The sequence below is a fragment of the Lutra lutra genome, chromosome 13, assembly GCF_902655055.1.
Source record: "Lutra lutra chromosome 13, mLutLut1.2, whole genome shotgun sequence".
In the NCBI taxonomy this organism is placed as follows: domain Eukaryota; kingdom Metazoa; phylum Chordata; class Mammalia; order Carnivora; family Mustelidae; genus Lutra; species Lutra lutra.
This window is the reverse complement of record NC_062290.1, coordinates 12,151,980-12,169,435: the sequence shown is the minus strand read 5'-3', so window position 1 is coordinate 12,169,435 and position 17,456 is coordinate 12,151,980. Positions and strand designations below refer to the sequence as shown.

At 39.2% G+C, this 17,456-nt stretch overlaps 1 protein-coding gene across 2 annotated transcripts in view; it reads right to left on the bottom strand.

Annotated features, from left to right (window-relative positions):
• The window catches only part of SMC5 (structural maintenance of chromosomes 5), a 103,983-nt gene that overhangs the window by 51,941 nt on the left and 34,586 nt on the right, over positions 1-17,456 (bottom strand). For both annotated transcript variants that reach the window (XM_047699327.1, XM_047699328.1), the window contains exons 7-8: positions 14,556-14,717; positions 13,340-13,411 (exon numbers count right to left, since the gene is read on the bottom strand). In XM_047699327.1, coding sequence (XP_047555283.1) covers positions 13,340-13,411; positions 14,556-14,717 — 234 coding nt within the window. The remainder of the gene's footprint in view (positions 1-13,339; positions 13,412-14,555; positions 14,718-17,456) is intronic.

Here is a 17,456-nt window from a genome sequence, read left to right as displayed (position 1 = left end):
CTATCCAGTGGAAACGATCCTTCAGAAACAAATGATAACTTAAGACATTGCTAGATAAACAAGAACTGAGAGAATTCGTCATTAGCAGGAGCACCCTACAAGAAATCCGTCTTTCGTGCCAGAACGAAAGGACACTGGAGAATAACCGGACTCTGTACAAAGAAAGAGCATCAGTAAAGGTAACTACACAGTTAATGTAAAAGGGAGTAAAAATGTATCTCGTTTGTAACTTTTTTTCTCTTATCTGACTTAAAAGACAACTGTTGTGGTATTAATATAAAATATTTATTTTCTTAGGCCCTGGTCCCTGGCCTGGAGTTCTTAAAACCCTTGGAATCTCCTGAGTGACAGAAGCAGCTTTTGCTATTCATACCAAGCACCCAGGCACTTTTGATCATGCCTAATTTTATGCTAATAAGATGAGTCTTGGAAGGGCCCCCTAGATAGTTTGAGAATGGAGACTGGCTTCAGGAAGATCAAGCACATGGATTAGAAGGCTGGAACTTTTATCCCCACCTCCTGACCTCAAGGAGGGGGAAGAACTGAAGATTGTAAATTCATTTACCAATGGCCAAAAAATTTAATCAATCATGTCTACGTAATGAAACATTAAAAATCCTAAACGATAAGGTTCTGGAGATTCTGGTTTGGAGAACAGGTCAATATTCTGGGAAGGTGATGCACCCAGAAGAGGGAAAGAAAGCTCTGAACACTATCTCCCATACCTTGCCTTGTGCATCTCTTCCATTTGGGGGTTACTGAGTTGCATCCTTTATAATAAACTGATAATTGCTAAGTATAACATTCTCCTGAGTTCTACAAGTCGATATAGCAAGTCCCAAACCTGAAGAGGGGATGTGGGAACCCCTGAATTTGTAGCCAAGTCAGACCAAAGTGCAGGTAACCTGTGTCCCGGGTCCTTGAGACTTATGTAGGAAGGAAGGGCTGTCCGGCTAACTTGTAGAGTCTGCTCTAATTCCAGGCAGTTAGTATCAGAATTGAACTGAATTGTAAGACAGTTGGTTGGTGCCAGAGAATCAAACATTATTGTTACCAAAACAAAACTATATGAAAAAATAATGATAAAAGCTGTGCTGATAGGCTTATAATAATTAAAATACAATTTGTAGGACAGGAAGAACACAAAGCAGGGAGAATGGAATGGAGCTATATAGGGACAAAGTGTGCATGCTACTGAAATCAAGTCGGTCTATGAACCAGATTGTTATAAATTAAGATATTGTTATTCTAAAGGCAGCCACTAAGAAAATACACAGTGTAAGAAACAAGGGAATTAAAATGGTACAACAGAAAACATTTAATATAAAGTAATAATGGAGAACTAGAGGAACAAAAAAGCCCTAAGACACTGAAAACAAATGAGCAAAATGGCTAACATAAATGCTACCTTCGTCAGGAATCACATCAAATGTCAATGACTTAAACACTCCAATGTAAAGGTAGGGAGAGGCAAAGTGGATACAGAAGATGGCCAAGTAGGAGGATCCTGAGTTCACCTCCTCCCGTGGACACAACAGCTACGACTCTACAACTAACCGTGACAACGATCTACAGATTAGCAGAACAGACCCTCCCCAGTCAACTGTAAAGAGGAGGCCGCATGGAGAAGGAGAGAAAGGACGGAGACACTACAGGAAAGTGAAGCCCTGGAGGTAAGAACCACGAAGGGGAGGGACACCACAAGCAGGGAGAAGTGAGAGGCTCAGACCCCACACCAGGCAATCCCGGCAGCAGGCGCCTGCACTGGGAGGACGAATCCCCGTAACACGGGGCTTGGAAAGTCAGCGGGACTCAGGTCTAAAAGAAGCAGAGAGCAGGAGGAAACTCAGCTGCTGCCCTTAAAGAGCCGAGCAACTAGGAACTCTGTGAGACACAGCCCAGAGCCATAGTCTGAACACCACCTGGGGTAGAAATGAAGGGGATTTACCGGCTAATCTTAGAATGTGCAAAGGGACAGGGATCTTCAGGAGAGTTCTCCAGGAGCAAAAGTGCTGGCAGATGCCGCTTCTCTTTTACTCCACCAGCTTACACAGCCGGACACTTGTAGAAGCCAGAGCTGACCCTCTCCCATCTATCTCGCCAGCATCACGTGCTCCACCCAAGCATTCCCCTGAGAACGTAGCCATCCGAAGCACTGCTCCTACCTCGCCACGCCCTGGAGGCACCCCCAGCAGATACTGGTGCCACTCTAAAGGGACTCCTGCCCTGGGGAGGGGGAGATAACCCCCCACACTGGCACACCTGCAGTTCCAGTGGCTCAGAGCCGCAGCTGGCTGTGCAGGGAGCAAGCTGTGCCCTTGGATGCTCCTGCCACTATGGCAGAGAGGCGAATGAGAGATTCGGAGGCTAACGGCCAGCCCTGCCCACCAACAAGCCTGAGGCAACCTCAGGCCTCTCAACAGCAGAGACCAAACCCTGCCTAGTGCACCCACAGCACATACTTTGGGTCATAGCAGTCAGCTAGGCTGAAGGCAACAGCGTTTCAGCCTCAAGAGCAGGATATATGCAGCCCGCACAGAGGGCAACTCTGGAGACCAGAGAGGACAAGTACGACAGGGTACCACAGGACCTCTTTTACTCAAGGCCCTGACTTTCACAAGGAGATGCAGCTAGCTACCTAACAGAAACAGAGAGTCAGGCAAAAATGAGACAGTAATATATCTCAAATGAAAGTACAAGACAAAAATCACAGTAAAAGAGCTAAGTGAAATGGAGGTAAACAATATACCTAATAAAGAATTCAAAATAATAGTCACAGGAATTGAGATGTCAGAAAAGAGTAGATGATCTCAATGAGAACTTCAACAAAGAAAATATAGAATCAGAGCAGAAGAATTTAATAACCAATATTAAAAAAATATATACTAAGGGAATCGACAGCAGATTAGAAGACACAGAAGAATCTATCAGTGATCTGGAGAACAGGGAATGGAAAGCAGTCAAGCTGAATATCAAAAAGAAAATAATACTAAAAAATGAGAACAGATTAAAGGAACTCAGCAACATCATCAGGCTTAATATGCATATTATAGGGATCACAGAAAGAGAAGAGGGAGCAAAGGGGGCAGAAAACTCATTTTAAAAAATACTAGCTGAAAAATGTCCTAATCTGGGAAGGAAACAGATATCCAAGTCTAGGAAGCACAGACAGCCCCTAAACAAAATGAACCCAAGGAGGACCACACCCAGATACATAATAAGTAATTTTTATGAGGAAAAATTTTAAAGGGGCAAGAAACAACAGTTACACACTAGAGAAACGCCATAAGACTATCAGATGATTTTTCAGCAGAAACTTTCCAGGCTAAGAGTGTGCATCACTGATATAGTCTAAGTGCTGAAAAGATAAGACTCACAACTAAGAAAACTCTACCCAGCAAGGTTATCATTTAGAATAGACTTTCCCAAACAAAGTTAGATGAGTTCATCATTAAATTTAAAGGAAGCTTTTTTTTTAAGATTTTATTTATTTATTTGACAGAGAAAGAGATCAGAGTAGGCAGAGAGGCAGGAAGAGACAGGAGGAAGCAGGCTCCCTGCTGAGCAGAGAACCCTACGCAGGGCTCAATCCCAAGGAGCCAAAGGCAGAAGCTCAACCCACTGAGCCCAGGCGCCCCTAAAGGAAGCTCTTTAAGTGCAAAGACAAGCCATAATTAGAAGAAAATTATTAAAGGAAAAAAGTCTCACAGTTAAAAGCAAACATATACAAAAGGCAGTAGATCTGTCATTTATTTGAGAGAGAGAGTGAATGAGTAAGTAAGCGGAAAGCGGGGAAGAGCAGAGGCAGAGTGAGAATCAGACTCCAGGCTGAACAGGGAACCCCACTTGGGGGCTTGATCCCAGGACCCTGAGATCATGACCTGAGCCAAAGGCAGACACCTAACTGAGCCACCCAGGTGCCCTTGATAAATCACTTATAAAGCCAGTTTTTAAAACAACAAATACTAAAATTAATCATACCTACAAAACTTAGTCAAGGGATACACAAAATACAAAGATGTAAAGTATGACATCATACACATAAAATGTGGAGATGGAAGTAAAAATGTAGTGACTTTAGAATGTGTTCAAACTTAAGCAACTATCAACTTAATATAGATTGCTACAGACATAAGATGTTATATATGAGCCCAGTGATAACCACAAATCAAAAACATAAAATAGACACACACAAAATAACCCAGAAAGGAATACAGGCATAACACTAAAGAAAGCTTTCAACCATAGGGTAAGAGAAGAAATGAACAGAGGAGCTACTGAAAGCAGAAGACAATTAAAAAAAAAATGGCAATAAGTACACACCTATCAATAATTACTTCAAATGTAAATGGATTAAATGCTCTAATCAAAAGACAGAGAATGACTAAATGGATTAAAAAAAACAACCAAGACCCATATATATATACTTCCTTCAAGAGACTCACCTCGGACCTCAAGACACACAGACTGAAATGAGGGATGGTAAAGATATCCCAGGCAAATGAAGCAGGAAAAAAAAAAAAAAAAGGCAAGGGTACCAATAGGTATATAAGACAAAATAGACAATAAAACAGAAGCAAGAGACAAAGAAAAGCACCACATAATGATAAAGTGATCAGTCCAACAAGATGTAACAATTGTAAATATGTAAGCACCCAACATAGGAGCACCTAAATACATAAAGTAAATATTAACAAAGTGTGAAATACAATAATAAAGGACTTTAACACCCCACTTACATCAATGGAAAGATCATGGAGACCAAACAACAAAGAAACAGCGGCTATGATCATTTAGATTAGATGGATCTGACAAATATACACAAAACAAAACATTACATCCCAAAATAGAAAACACATTCTTTTCAAGTGCATATGGAACATTCTCCAGAACAGATCACATTAGGCCACAAAACATGTCTCAACAAATTTAAGAAGACTAAAATCCTATCAAGCACCTTTTCTGACCACAATAATATAAAACTAGAAACCAATTACAAGAAAAATCTGGAAAGAACACAAATGCATGGAGGTTAAACAAATGCTATTCAACAATGAATGGGTCAACCAAGAAATTAAAGACAACAAAAAAATACATGGAGACAAATGAAAATTGAAATACAGTGAGCCAAAATCTTTGGAATGCAGTAAAAGCAGTTCTAAGAGGGAATTTTATAGTAATACTGGCCTATCTCCACAAGGAAAATCTCAAACAATCTAACCTTACACTCAAAGGAGCTAGAAGAAGAGCAAAGCAAGCTTAAAGCTAGGTAAAGGAAGAAAATAATAAAGATTAAAGCATAAATAAATGAAAAATGGACTAAAAGAAAGATACAAGAAACCAATAGTTGGTTCCTTGAAAAGATAAACAAAATTAATGACCTTTCAGCCAGACTCATCAAGAAATAAAAAAGGGAGAGGACTCAAATAAATACGATTTGAAACGAAGGAAAAGAAATAACTGACACTACAGAAACACAAATAAGAAAATATTGGGGCACCTGGGTGGGTCAGTGGGTTAAAGCCTCTACCTTCAGCTCAGGTCATGATCCCAGGGTCCTGGGGTCGAGTCCCGCATCAGGCTCTCTGCTCAGCAGGGAGTCTGCTTCCCTTCCTCTCTCTCTGCCTGCCTCTCTGCCTACTTGTAATCTCTGTCAAATAAATAAAATCTTTTAAAAAAAGAAAATATTATGAAGAATTATAGGCCAAAAATTGGACAATCTAGAAGAAATGGATAAATTCCAGAAACATATAATCTCCCAAAACTGAATAAGGAAGAAACAAAAAATTTAAACAAAACAAACCAAACACTAGTAGTGAAATTGAATCACTACTCAAAAATCTCCCAGCAAACAAGTCCGGGACAAAATTATTTCACAAGTGAAATGTACCAAACATTTAAAGAAAAGGTGATATGGGGGTGCCTGAGTGGCTCAGTGGTTTAAGCCTCTGCCTTCAGCTCAGGTCATGATCTCTGGGTCCTGGGATCAAGCCCCACATTGGGCTTTCTGCTCTGCAGGGAGCCTGCTTCCTCCTCTCTCTCTGCCTGCCTCTCTGCCTACTTGTGATCTCTGTCTGTCAAATAAATAAATAAAATCTTAAAAAAAAAAAAAAAAGAAAAGAAAAGGTGGTATGTATTCTTCTCAAACTATTCCAAAAAATGGAAAAGGAAAGAAAAAGTCCAAATTTATTCTACAAGATGAGCATTACATGAATACTAAAATCAGACAAAGAGACTACCAACACACAAAAAAACTACAGGCCAGTATCTGATGAATATAGATGCAAAATCCTCATCGAAGTATGAACAATCCAAATTCAACAATACATTAAAAGGATCAGTTACCAGGACCAAGCTCAAGTTTTTCAGGGGCTGTAAGGATGGTTCAATATTCACAAACCAATGTAACACATCACATTAACAAGAAGGATAAAAATCATATCATCATCTCAATTCATGCAGAAAAAGCATTTGACAAAATACAATATCCATTCATGTTTAGAGCGAAATATACCTCAACATAATAAAGGCTATAAATGAAAAGCCCACATCTACATCATACTCAATGATGAAAAACTGAAAGCTTTTCCTCTGGGATTAAGAAGAAAAGGACATCCACTACTACCACTTTTATTCAACGTAATACATGAAGTCCTAGATGCAGCAATCAGACAAAAAAAATAAAAGATATCCAAACTGGTAAAAGTAGTAAAACTGTCACTATTTGCAGATGGTATATAAAATATACTTTATATAAAAAGCCCTAAAGTCTCCACCAAAAAACTGTTCAAACTGATAAAAGAACTCAATAATACTGCAGGAGAAAGAAATATGTGGTATTTCTACACACTCATAATAAAATAGCAAAAATGGAAATTAACAATCCCATGTATTATTGTACCCCCAAAATATAAAATACCTAGGAATAAATTCAACCAAGGAGGTAAAAAGCCTTATACTCAGAAAACTCTAAGACACTGATGGAAGAAACCAAGTGACACAAACAAATGGGAAGATATACCACGCTCATGGAAGAATACCATTAAAATGTTTAAACTATCCCAAACAACCTACAGATTCAATACAATCCTTATCAAAATATCAAGAGCATTTTTCACAGAACTTTAACAAATAATACTAAAATTTGTATGGAAACACAAAATATCCTGAATAGCCAAAAATTTTTGAGAAAGAACAAACCTGGAGGTATCTCAATCACAGGTTTCAGGATATACTCCAAAGTTATAGTAGTCAAAACAGCATGGTACCAGTTGAAAAATAGGCATATAGATCATCAACAGTATATAGAAAGCCTGGAAATAAACCCACACCTATAAAGTCAATCTACAACAAAGGAGGCAATAGTATACAAAAGGAATATACAAAAGGAAAAAACAATCTTTTCAATAAATGCTGAAAAACTTGATAGTTACATGCAAAAGGATGAAACTGGACCACTTTCTTAGACCATGCACAAAAATAAACTAAAAATGGATTAAAGACCTAAATGTGAGACCTGAATACCACATAACTCCTGTAAGATAAAATAGGCATCACGTTGCCTGATTTCAAGCTTTACTACAAAGCTGTGATCACCAAGACCGCATGGTACTGGCAAAAAAAAAAACCAGACACACAGACACACAGTGGAACAGAGTAGAGAGCCCAAATATGGACCCGCAGCTCTATGGTCAAATATCCTTTGACAAAGCAGGAAAAAATATACAGTGGAAAAAAGTCTCTTCAATAAAATGGTGCTGGGAAAATTGGACAGCTATGTATAGAATAATGAAACTTGACCATTCTCTTACACCATACACAAAGATAAACTCAAAATGGATAAAAGACCTCAACGTGAGGCAGGAATCTATCAAAATCCTAGAGAAGAACATAGGCAGTAACCTCATCGACATCGGCCACGGCAACTTCTTTCAAGACGTGTCTCCAAAGGCAAAGGAAACAAAAGCGAAAATCAACTTTGGACACTTCATCGACATCAAAAGCTTCTGCAGAGCAAAGGAAACAGTCAACAAAACAGAGGCAACCACGGAATGGGAGAAGATATTCACAAATGACACTACAGACAAAGGGCTGATATCCAAGATCTATAAAGAACTCAAACTCAACACCCCCAAAATAGATAATCACGTCAAAAAATGGGCAGAAGATATGAAAGACATTTCTCCAAAGAAGATATACAAATGGCTAACAGACACATGAAAAAAATGCTTATCATCATCAGACATCAGGGAGATTCAAATCAAAGCCACATTGAGATACCACCTTACACCAGTTAGAATGGCCAAAATCAACAAGACAGTAAACAACATGTGCTGGAGAGGATGTGGAGAAAGGGGAAACCTCTTACACTGTTGGTGGGAATGCAAGTTGGTGCAGCCACTTTGGAAAACAGTATGGAGATTCCTTAAGAAATTAAAAATAGAGCTACCCTATGGCCCTGCAATTGCATTACTGGGTATTTACCCCAAAGATACAGATGTAGTGAAAAGAAGGGCCATCTGTACCCCAATGTTCATAGGAGCAATGGCCATAGTTGCCAAACTGTGGAAAGAACCAAGATGCCCTTCAACAGACAAATAGATAAAGAAGATTTGGCCTATACATACAATGGAGTATTATGCCTCCATCAGAAAGGATGAATACCCAACTTTTGTATCAACATGGACGGGACTGCAGGAGATTATGCTGAGTGAAATAAGTCAAGCAGAGAGAGTCAATTATCAACATGGTTTCACTTACTTGTGGAGCATAAGGAATAACACGGAGGACATTGGGAGGTGAAGAGGACAAGTGAGTTGGGGGAAATTGGAAGGGGAGATGAAGCATGAGAGACTGTGGACTCTGAGAAACAAACTGAGGGTTCTGGAGGGAAGGGGGTTGGGGGGTTGGGTGAGTCTCATGGTGCGTATTAAGGAGGGCACGTATTGCATGGAGCACTGGGTGTGGTGCATAAACAATGAATTCTGGAACACTGGAAAAATAAAATAAGGTAAAATAAAATAAAGATAAAACAGGCAGTAATCTCTCTGACAGTGCCCTTAGCAACATATTTATGGCTATGCCTCCTCAGGCAAGTGAAAACAAAAGCAAAAAATAAGCTATTGTGCCTATAGGTGTACCAAATACAGTTACTGATACACCAAAATAAAAAGCTTTTGCACAGTGAAGGAAGCCATCAACAAACAAAAAGCAACCTAGTGAATAAGAGAAGACATCTGTAAATGATACTTTTGATAAGAGGTTAATATCCAATATATATAAAGTTATTATGCAACTCAACACCCTCCCCCCCAAAAAACAACAACAAAAAAAACAAACAAAAAGCCCTCAACCCGATTGAAACATAACCAGAAAATCTGGATAGATATTTTTCCAAAGCAGACATACAGATGCCCAGCAGATAGTTAAAAAGAAGCTTGGGGTGCATAAACAGCTAACTTTAGGGTCCAACTCTTGATTTCAGCTCAGGTCATGATCTCAGGGTCATGGGATAGAACCCCACATTTGGCTCTGTGCTCAGCAGTAAGTCTGTTGGAGATTCTCTCCCTCTCTCTTTGCCCCTCCCCCTGCTCTAGTAAAACAAATAAATAAAAACTTTAAAAAAAAAAGGACACCCAACAACACGCATCGTAAGAAAAATGTAAATCAAAACCACAATGAGCAATCACTTTACACTAGTCACAAAGGCTAGTATCAAAAAGACAACTGACAGGTGTTGGCAAGGATGTAGAGAAAAGGGAACCACTGTGAGCTGCTGTTAGGAATAGAAATACTTTAAGATCCAGTAATTCCATTACAGGGTAAAACAGGAACACCAGTTTCAAAATATATATGCACTCTATGTTTACTATAGTATTATCTAAAATAGGCATAATATGAAAGCAACCTAAGTGTCTGTCCGTAAATGAATGGATAAACAAGATATGTTCTCTGTGTGTGTGTGTGTGTGTGTGTGTGTACATAGACTCTTAAGTCCAAAAAACTGGTGGTTGCCAGAAGGGAGGCGGGTGGGGGGATGGGTGATGTAAGGGGATTAAGAGATCAAAACTTCCACTTATAAAATAAACCAGAGAAATGAAAAGTACAACGTAAGGAAAAGTCAATACTGGAACAACACTGTATGATAATACACAGTGACTACACTTAGCGTGGTAAGCAACGAGCAGTACACAGAATTCAGTAATTCTGATCAATGCTGTACACCTGAAACTAACAGTGTATGTTAATAGTTACTTCAATTTGAAAAAAAAAGAAAGAAAACCCATGATACGCAAGAAACACATTTTAGATTCGAAGACACAGGTTTAAAGTAAAAGGATGAAAGCTGATATAATCAAATAGAACTCTTCATTTCCCCTGTCCTAGCAATTCTCATTACAGTGACAGGTACCGCTATCCAACCGTGAAGTCAAAGATGGGATCCTCTATTCTTCCACAATTGAATTCTTCAATCTACTCCCTGAGCAAATTCTGTGGTTCAGTTTTCTAAATTTGCTTGTCCACTGCTACCATATGAGGTGAAGCCAGCCTTGTAACCGACTCTCTGCTTTTATTTTTGTCCCTTTCAGTCTACTATCCATAAGGCAATGCTGAGTGCTTTTAAAGCATATGAAATACTATTTCTCTCCAGCTTAAAAACTTTGAAAGCCTTCTCTGTGTCTCACTGCATTTAGAATCAAATTCAATTTCCTTTCTTTTTTCTTCAAGGGTCTAATACAGTCTCTGCCTAGCTCTTGTATCTTCTACTTCTCAGGAACAAAATGGGACCTCCTGGGACACAGAGGAAGGATAGCCAAAGTGTTAAGAAATAAAGTAATTTATAATTTATAATTTAAAATTCAGCAATATTAACATTCCAAAATGAGTGCAAAAGAATGTACTCTCCAACATACAAGTACTCAGAAAGTTCATCAAGTCTCTAAAACACCCATGGAAATGATCTGTCGAGAAAAAAAAAAGTCTACCTCCTAAGAGACAGAAGAATGATAAAACAAGTAACATGATCAAATAAACCAGCCAAACATATTAAGTCTAAGTCAGGACAGACCATAAAAAATAACATTTTTTTAAATAAAGACAAGTAAAATTTCGGAAGGTATGGATACGGAATAGAGAAAGTATCTGAACTAAGTGGAAGAATAAAAATGCTAACTTTAAAAAAATACATGTTATTTAAACTTTAAGAGTAGTCAACAGAATAGGCTTAGAATATACAACTTTAGGGGGAAAAAATGGAGTAAGAAAACCTTTATCAACAGCAACAAAAAAAGAGAAAGGAAGAAAGAGGAGCAGGGAGGAGGACTCGAACAAGCAGCACAGGGAGGTGAAAACAACTGTAAGTGGACCTGGTGAAACTCCCTTCCTGATGACAGCGTCACACCACAATGACAAAAACTGCAGAACAAAACCCAGTACATACTACTCTCAGCAGATAAGATAAATCAAAATACGATGCAAGAAATAAATAAAAAAGACAGCTTTAAAACCTAGGAAGCAAAAACTAACATAATTATTAGGAAAAATAGACAAATCTAGACTCATAGAAAAAGTATCTCACTTTAAAAATGGATAAATTGGGTAGGTAATAAAGTATGTAGAACATCTGCATAATGTACGTATAGTAAAACTGTTCTAGCACATACATAATTTATATATACATATAAATATATAGACTATACATTATTTATTATATACAAAACATGTACAAAACCAAATATACAAGTCCAAAAAGATTTCAAAAGATCTAAAATAAGGTCATAAAGTCCACAATAATTAAACAGAAAGGAAAAGAAGAATTCTACAGTCACATTTTGAAATTCCATACCCATAGACATTAAAACAGCAAGAACTCCTGTACAACCTTAAATGAATGAAAATGTTTAACTGAAAATAAGAACTTTTAAACAGAAAAGCAATAAAAGCACTTATCAACACATATGAGACATAACCAAGTGATAACCAGAAAAATATTTACGCCCTGAAATGTATTTATTAAAAGTTAATAAAAGTGAAACGTGAAATAACTTACGGAAGTGACAAGCCCTGGTATGCCTAGGCAAAAATCGACAATCCTGGTCCAAAGAGTATTAAACTACTTAAAAAGTAAGCATAACTGAAAAACCAGTTAAGGATGGAACAAAATCAAATTTTAGGCCCATCTCACATGGTGCAAAAAATCATAAAAACAAGATTTTCTAGTTGAATCCAGCAACGTAGTAAAATATCAAGTACAATTTGCGACAGAAACCTAAAGATGATTCAACATTACACAACGTATCAACCTGTATTCCTGTTTAGGGTTTTAAAGGTGAAATCTTTATGCCTCTTCCCTCCTAAACTCTAAAGAAATATTAGTAATGGAGTACAAAGGGTTCACTCCCAAGAGGAACAACAGAGACAACGTCAGCAACTGGAGACCTCAATGGCATTCAAAAGAGGAAAGACAGCAGAGGGACAACTAATTTAGTATCCTTTTACAGGAGCCACAGTGTGACATGCGATGAGAGAAAAGGAAAAGAAAGGAGGACTCTTTCAAAACAAAAAAACCCATTCCAGAGCTTCTGGAGAACTCAGACATGTCAAGTATTAAAAAACAACATATAGAACAGGACTCCCCTGCCCTGCACCTCCTGACCCCCTGCCCCCAGACCCCATCCGCACAGACACCCTGAGCACTCAGCCCTGACAGCCCAGCCTCTGCACAGTTTATGAGAGGTGCTTGGGACCTGAAGATAAAGGCACAGAAAAAGGAGTGAAGCTGAAAACTGGAAGATTCACATAATGCTTCAACCACCGGGAATGTTTCAAGTTATACGTCTATTCCTAAGAAAGGTCATTCAAACTTCAGTTTCTGAATGGCTCTGAAGAACAAAACCCCACATACTGCTGGGAATCTCTTATCTAAGAAGCCTGCTTTCTTCCACAGCCATCTTAAAATGATTTTGCCACCAAGCCCCACCCATGCACAAAGAATTTATTATCAACTTTTTAACGTCCTACCCTTAATGTCAACAGAATATATCTCTTAAAATTTAATTTCTGCTACTGAAATAACTAAATCCAATTTTACCATCACTCCAATAAACTATAGCCACTCAGTTGCAAAGATCACAGTGCCTGTCTAGGAGTAGTCTTGAGAATTTTTCCTCATTATCTTCTGTGCAACTGCTCTACTTCCAAATCTTGTATCCCTCACAGATTAAGGAGGAAAATGAGGAGGACTTTATACAATTTCCAAACAAAAAGTTGTCCCATAATCTAGACCTGAACACAAAAGTTAGGTCACATTACCATAGTAAAAATTTCAATACAATCTTACCTGCTTATCTTTCCTTTCTATAATATCTTGCTTTTGTTTGCATTTTTGAGAGGTTTCCTTAATATCTGTTGCCTGTAAGATTGAACCAGAAGGAGGGGAACGTAGTTAAAATCTCAAGCAAGCCATTATGAGGCCTTACCCACCCAAATACCAAGTTAATCCACAAGGCTTTATATTTCTTCCAAACCAAATTCAGTTACCACCCAAAATACTAACTTACTTACAAATCTATAACATGTTATTTACTGATATTAAAAATAGCCATGGCAATATGCACACATGTTTCCTTATCCCTTCCCATGTACTATCTCATGGTAGTTCATCTGATTCTAAAAAACATTCTATTAGGATAGCAGGGTCCAGAGTTCAAACCGTTCTTTAAAATCCTGGACTCCAAAATCTCCCTAAAGGTTAAAAGCCATGACCATAAAAATTTTTAAGTTTAAAATTTTCAAATAAAATTTTAAATAAATGGAATATTCCATATGCCATTATACTAATTTATTCTAAAAACATCAGGTTTTCTATGATAAATTCATAGAAGAAATTCAATGTTTCCAGGAATACTACTCTGAATCCTCTTATTAAAATAATCACATTTTGGGGCACCTGGGTGGCTAGGTTGGTTCAGCATCTGGCTCTGGCTCAGGTCATGATCTCAGGGTCCTGGGATCCAGTCCTATATTGGGCTCCCTGCTCAGCAGGGAGTCTGCTTCTCCCTCTCCCTCTGCCCCCGATTCACACGCTCTCTTGCTCGCTCTCAAATACAATCTTTGGGGGGGAAAAAATCACATTTCAGTTTGCTCTTTTGTATGCTGGAATATCTTAAAGTAGCAACCTGCCCAAAGTGACAATTAGGAGCCTGAAAGCCCTGTGGTGGCAGACTTGAGTTAAAAAACGAACGAAAGCTACAAGTAAATTCACAAAATTACTTAGAAGACCTGCAGAGTAGTTTTTGTACTTGCTAAAATACAGAAAATCCTGGGGCGCCTGGATGGCTCAGTGGGTTAAAGCCTCTGCCTTCAGCTCAGGTCATGATCCCGGGGTCCTGGGATCGAGCCCCGCATCGGGCTCTCTGCTCAGCAGGAAGCTGCTTTCCCCTCTCTCTCTGCCTGCCTCTCTGCCTACTTGTGATCTCTGTCTGTCAAATAAATAAATAAAATCTTTAAAAAATAAAATAAAATACAGAAAATGCTAAATTGAGCCAGCAAAGTACCTTCTCTTTGATTCGAGCCCCCAACACGGAACGCTGCCTCTCAATCTCTTCAATTCGACGGGTCATAGGGATCTGCCCTTCTTTAAGTTTCCTCACCTCTTCCTTCACTCGGTCTCGAGCTAGTTTTACTTCTTCATATTCCTGACGAACATTTTCATACTCCTTGCAATTAATTCAAGAAACAGAAGTTAATGCACTACTAGCTTAAATTAACACATACACTAAAACCAAAGTGCAGGCAGAAACCAAACCTATGAAAAGAGTGTTTTGATATCCTTTTGGCAAGCCTACTCACATAAAATTTACCCTCTGAAACAATTTCAGAAATAGCGAATACCAACAATGACTTATTAAGAAGCTTGATAATCACTCAATTTATCTCCATCACTAGGCTGGACTCCGACTTCCATGGTTCTGAAACTTACACAGTAACTGCTACTAAAATGAGGTTTTCCTCTAGTCTCTCAATAAAGAGGACATATGAGAATGTATAAATAAATGAAACTCAGTTATAAAAAGTAAAAATGAAAAAACAAAGGAAAAATGGATCAAAAGGAGGAAAAAAGTGCTTGTCATGTCACAGGAATTAATGTTTGCTAAAAAAACAAAAGTAAGTGCACTGCTCAGAGAGCATACAGTAAGAATGGGATAAAGAAAAGATTAAGGGGCGCCTGGGTGGCTCAGTGGGTTAAGCCGCTGCCTTTGGCTCAGGTCATGATCCCAGGTCCTGGGTTCGAGCCCCACGTCCGGCTTTCTGCTCGGCAGGGAGCGTGCTTCCTCCTCTCTCTCTGCCTGCCTCTCTGCCTACTTGTGATTTCTCTCTGTCAAATAAATAAATAAAATCTTTAAAAAAAAAAAAAAGAAAAGATTACAAACATTAAAATAAATTTAAAAAAAAGGAAAAAAGATTGAATCAATCTCAGAAAGAAGATAAACCAAAAGACTTTAAAGGAGAAAGATAAAGTAGATTAAGAGTAATAATGGGGGGGAGGAGTCAAGATGGCGGAGAAGTAGCAGGCTGAGACTACTTAAGGTAGCAGGAGATCAGCTAAATGGCTTATCTAAAGATTGCAAACACCTACAAATCCAACGGGAGATTGAAGAGAAGAATAGCAACTCTAGAAACAGAAAATCAACCACTTCCTGAAAGGTAGGACTGGCGGAGAAGTGAATTCAAAGCGACTGGTAGACCGCGGGGGAAGGGGCCAGCTCCTGGCGAGCGGCGAAGCAACGGAGCACAAAATCGGGATTTTTAAAAGTCTGTTCCGCTGAGGGACATCGCTCCAGAGGCTTAACTGGGGTGAAGCCCAGGCGGGGTCAGCGCGGCCTCAGGTCCCACAGGGTCAGAGAAGGATCGGGGGTGTCTGAGTGTCGCAGAGCTTACCGGTATTAGAATGGGGAAGCCGGCTACAGAGACAGAGCCGAGGAGTGAGCTCTAAGCTCGGGGTTACCTTGAACCGGTCACAGGCTCGGTCAGCTCGGAGCGCGGCCGGAGGCCAGGGTGACGGGAGTCATTGGGCGCTGTTCTCTGAGGGCGCACTGAGGAGTGGGGCCCCGGGCTCTCGGCTCCTCCGGGCCGGACACCGGGAGGCTGCCATCTTCATTCCCGTCTTCCAGAACTCTACGGAAAGCGCTCAGGGAAAAAAAGCTCCCGAAAGCAAACCCAGCAAACCCCAGCGGATGACTCAGCCCGGCCTGGGTAAGGGCGGTGCAACAGCGCCTGGGGCAAAGACGCTTGAGAATCACTACAACAGGCCCCTCCCCCAGAAGATCAACGAGAAACCCAGCCAGGAGCAAGTTCACCTACCAAGGAGTGCAGTTTCTATACCAAGGAGAGCAGCGGAATTCCAGAGGAGAAGAAAGCAAAGCACGGAACTCATGGCTTTCTCCCCATGATTCTTTAGCCTTGCAGTTAATTTAATTTTTTTTTCTTTTTCAATTTTTTTTCTCTTCTTCTGCTAAATTTTTTTAACTTTTACCGTTTTCTTTCTTAACGTTTTTTAAATAGTTTATCTAATATATATATATATTTTTTTTTCCTTCTTATATTTTTTATCGGCTTTCTTTTTTTAATAGTTTCTTTTTTTTTTTTTTTTCTTTCTGAAACCTTTTTATCCCCTTTCTCCCCCCTCACAATTTGGGATCTCTTCTGATTTGGCTAAAGCATATTTTCCTGGGGTTGTTGTCACCCTTTTAGTATTTTACTTGCTCCTTCATAAACTCTTATCTGGACAAAATGACAAGGCGGAAAAATTCACAACAAAAAAAAGAACAAGAGGCAGTACCAAAGGCTAGGGACCTAATCAATACAGACATTGGTAATATGTCAGATATAGAGTTCAGAATGATGATTCTCAAGGTTCTAGCCGGGCTTGAAAAAGGCATGGAAGATATTAAAGCAACCCTCTCGGGAGATATAAAAGCCCTTTCTGGAGAAATAAAAGAACTAAAATCGAACCAAGTTGAAATCAAAAAAGCTATTAATGAGGTGCAAACAAAAATGGAGGCTCTCACTGCTAGGATAAATGAGGCAGAAGAAAGAATTAGCGATATAGAAGACCAAATGACAGAGAACAAAGAAGCTGAGCAAAAGAGGGACAAACAGCTACTGGACCACGAGGGGAGAATTCGAGAGATAAGTGACACCATAAGACGAAACAACATTAGAATAATTGGGATTCCAGAAGAAGAGAAAACAGAGAGGGGAGGAGAAGGTATGTTGGAGAGAATTATTGGAGAGAATTTCCCCAATATGGCAAAGGGAACAAGCATCAAAATCCAGGAGGTTCAGAGAACCACCCTCAAAATCAGTAAGAATAGGTCCACACCCCGTCACCTAATAGTAAAATTTACAAGTCTTAGTGACAAAGAGAAGATCCTGAAAGCAGCCCGGGAAAAGAA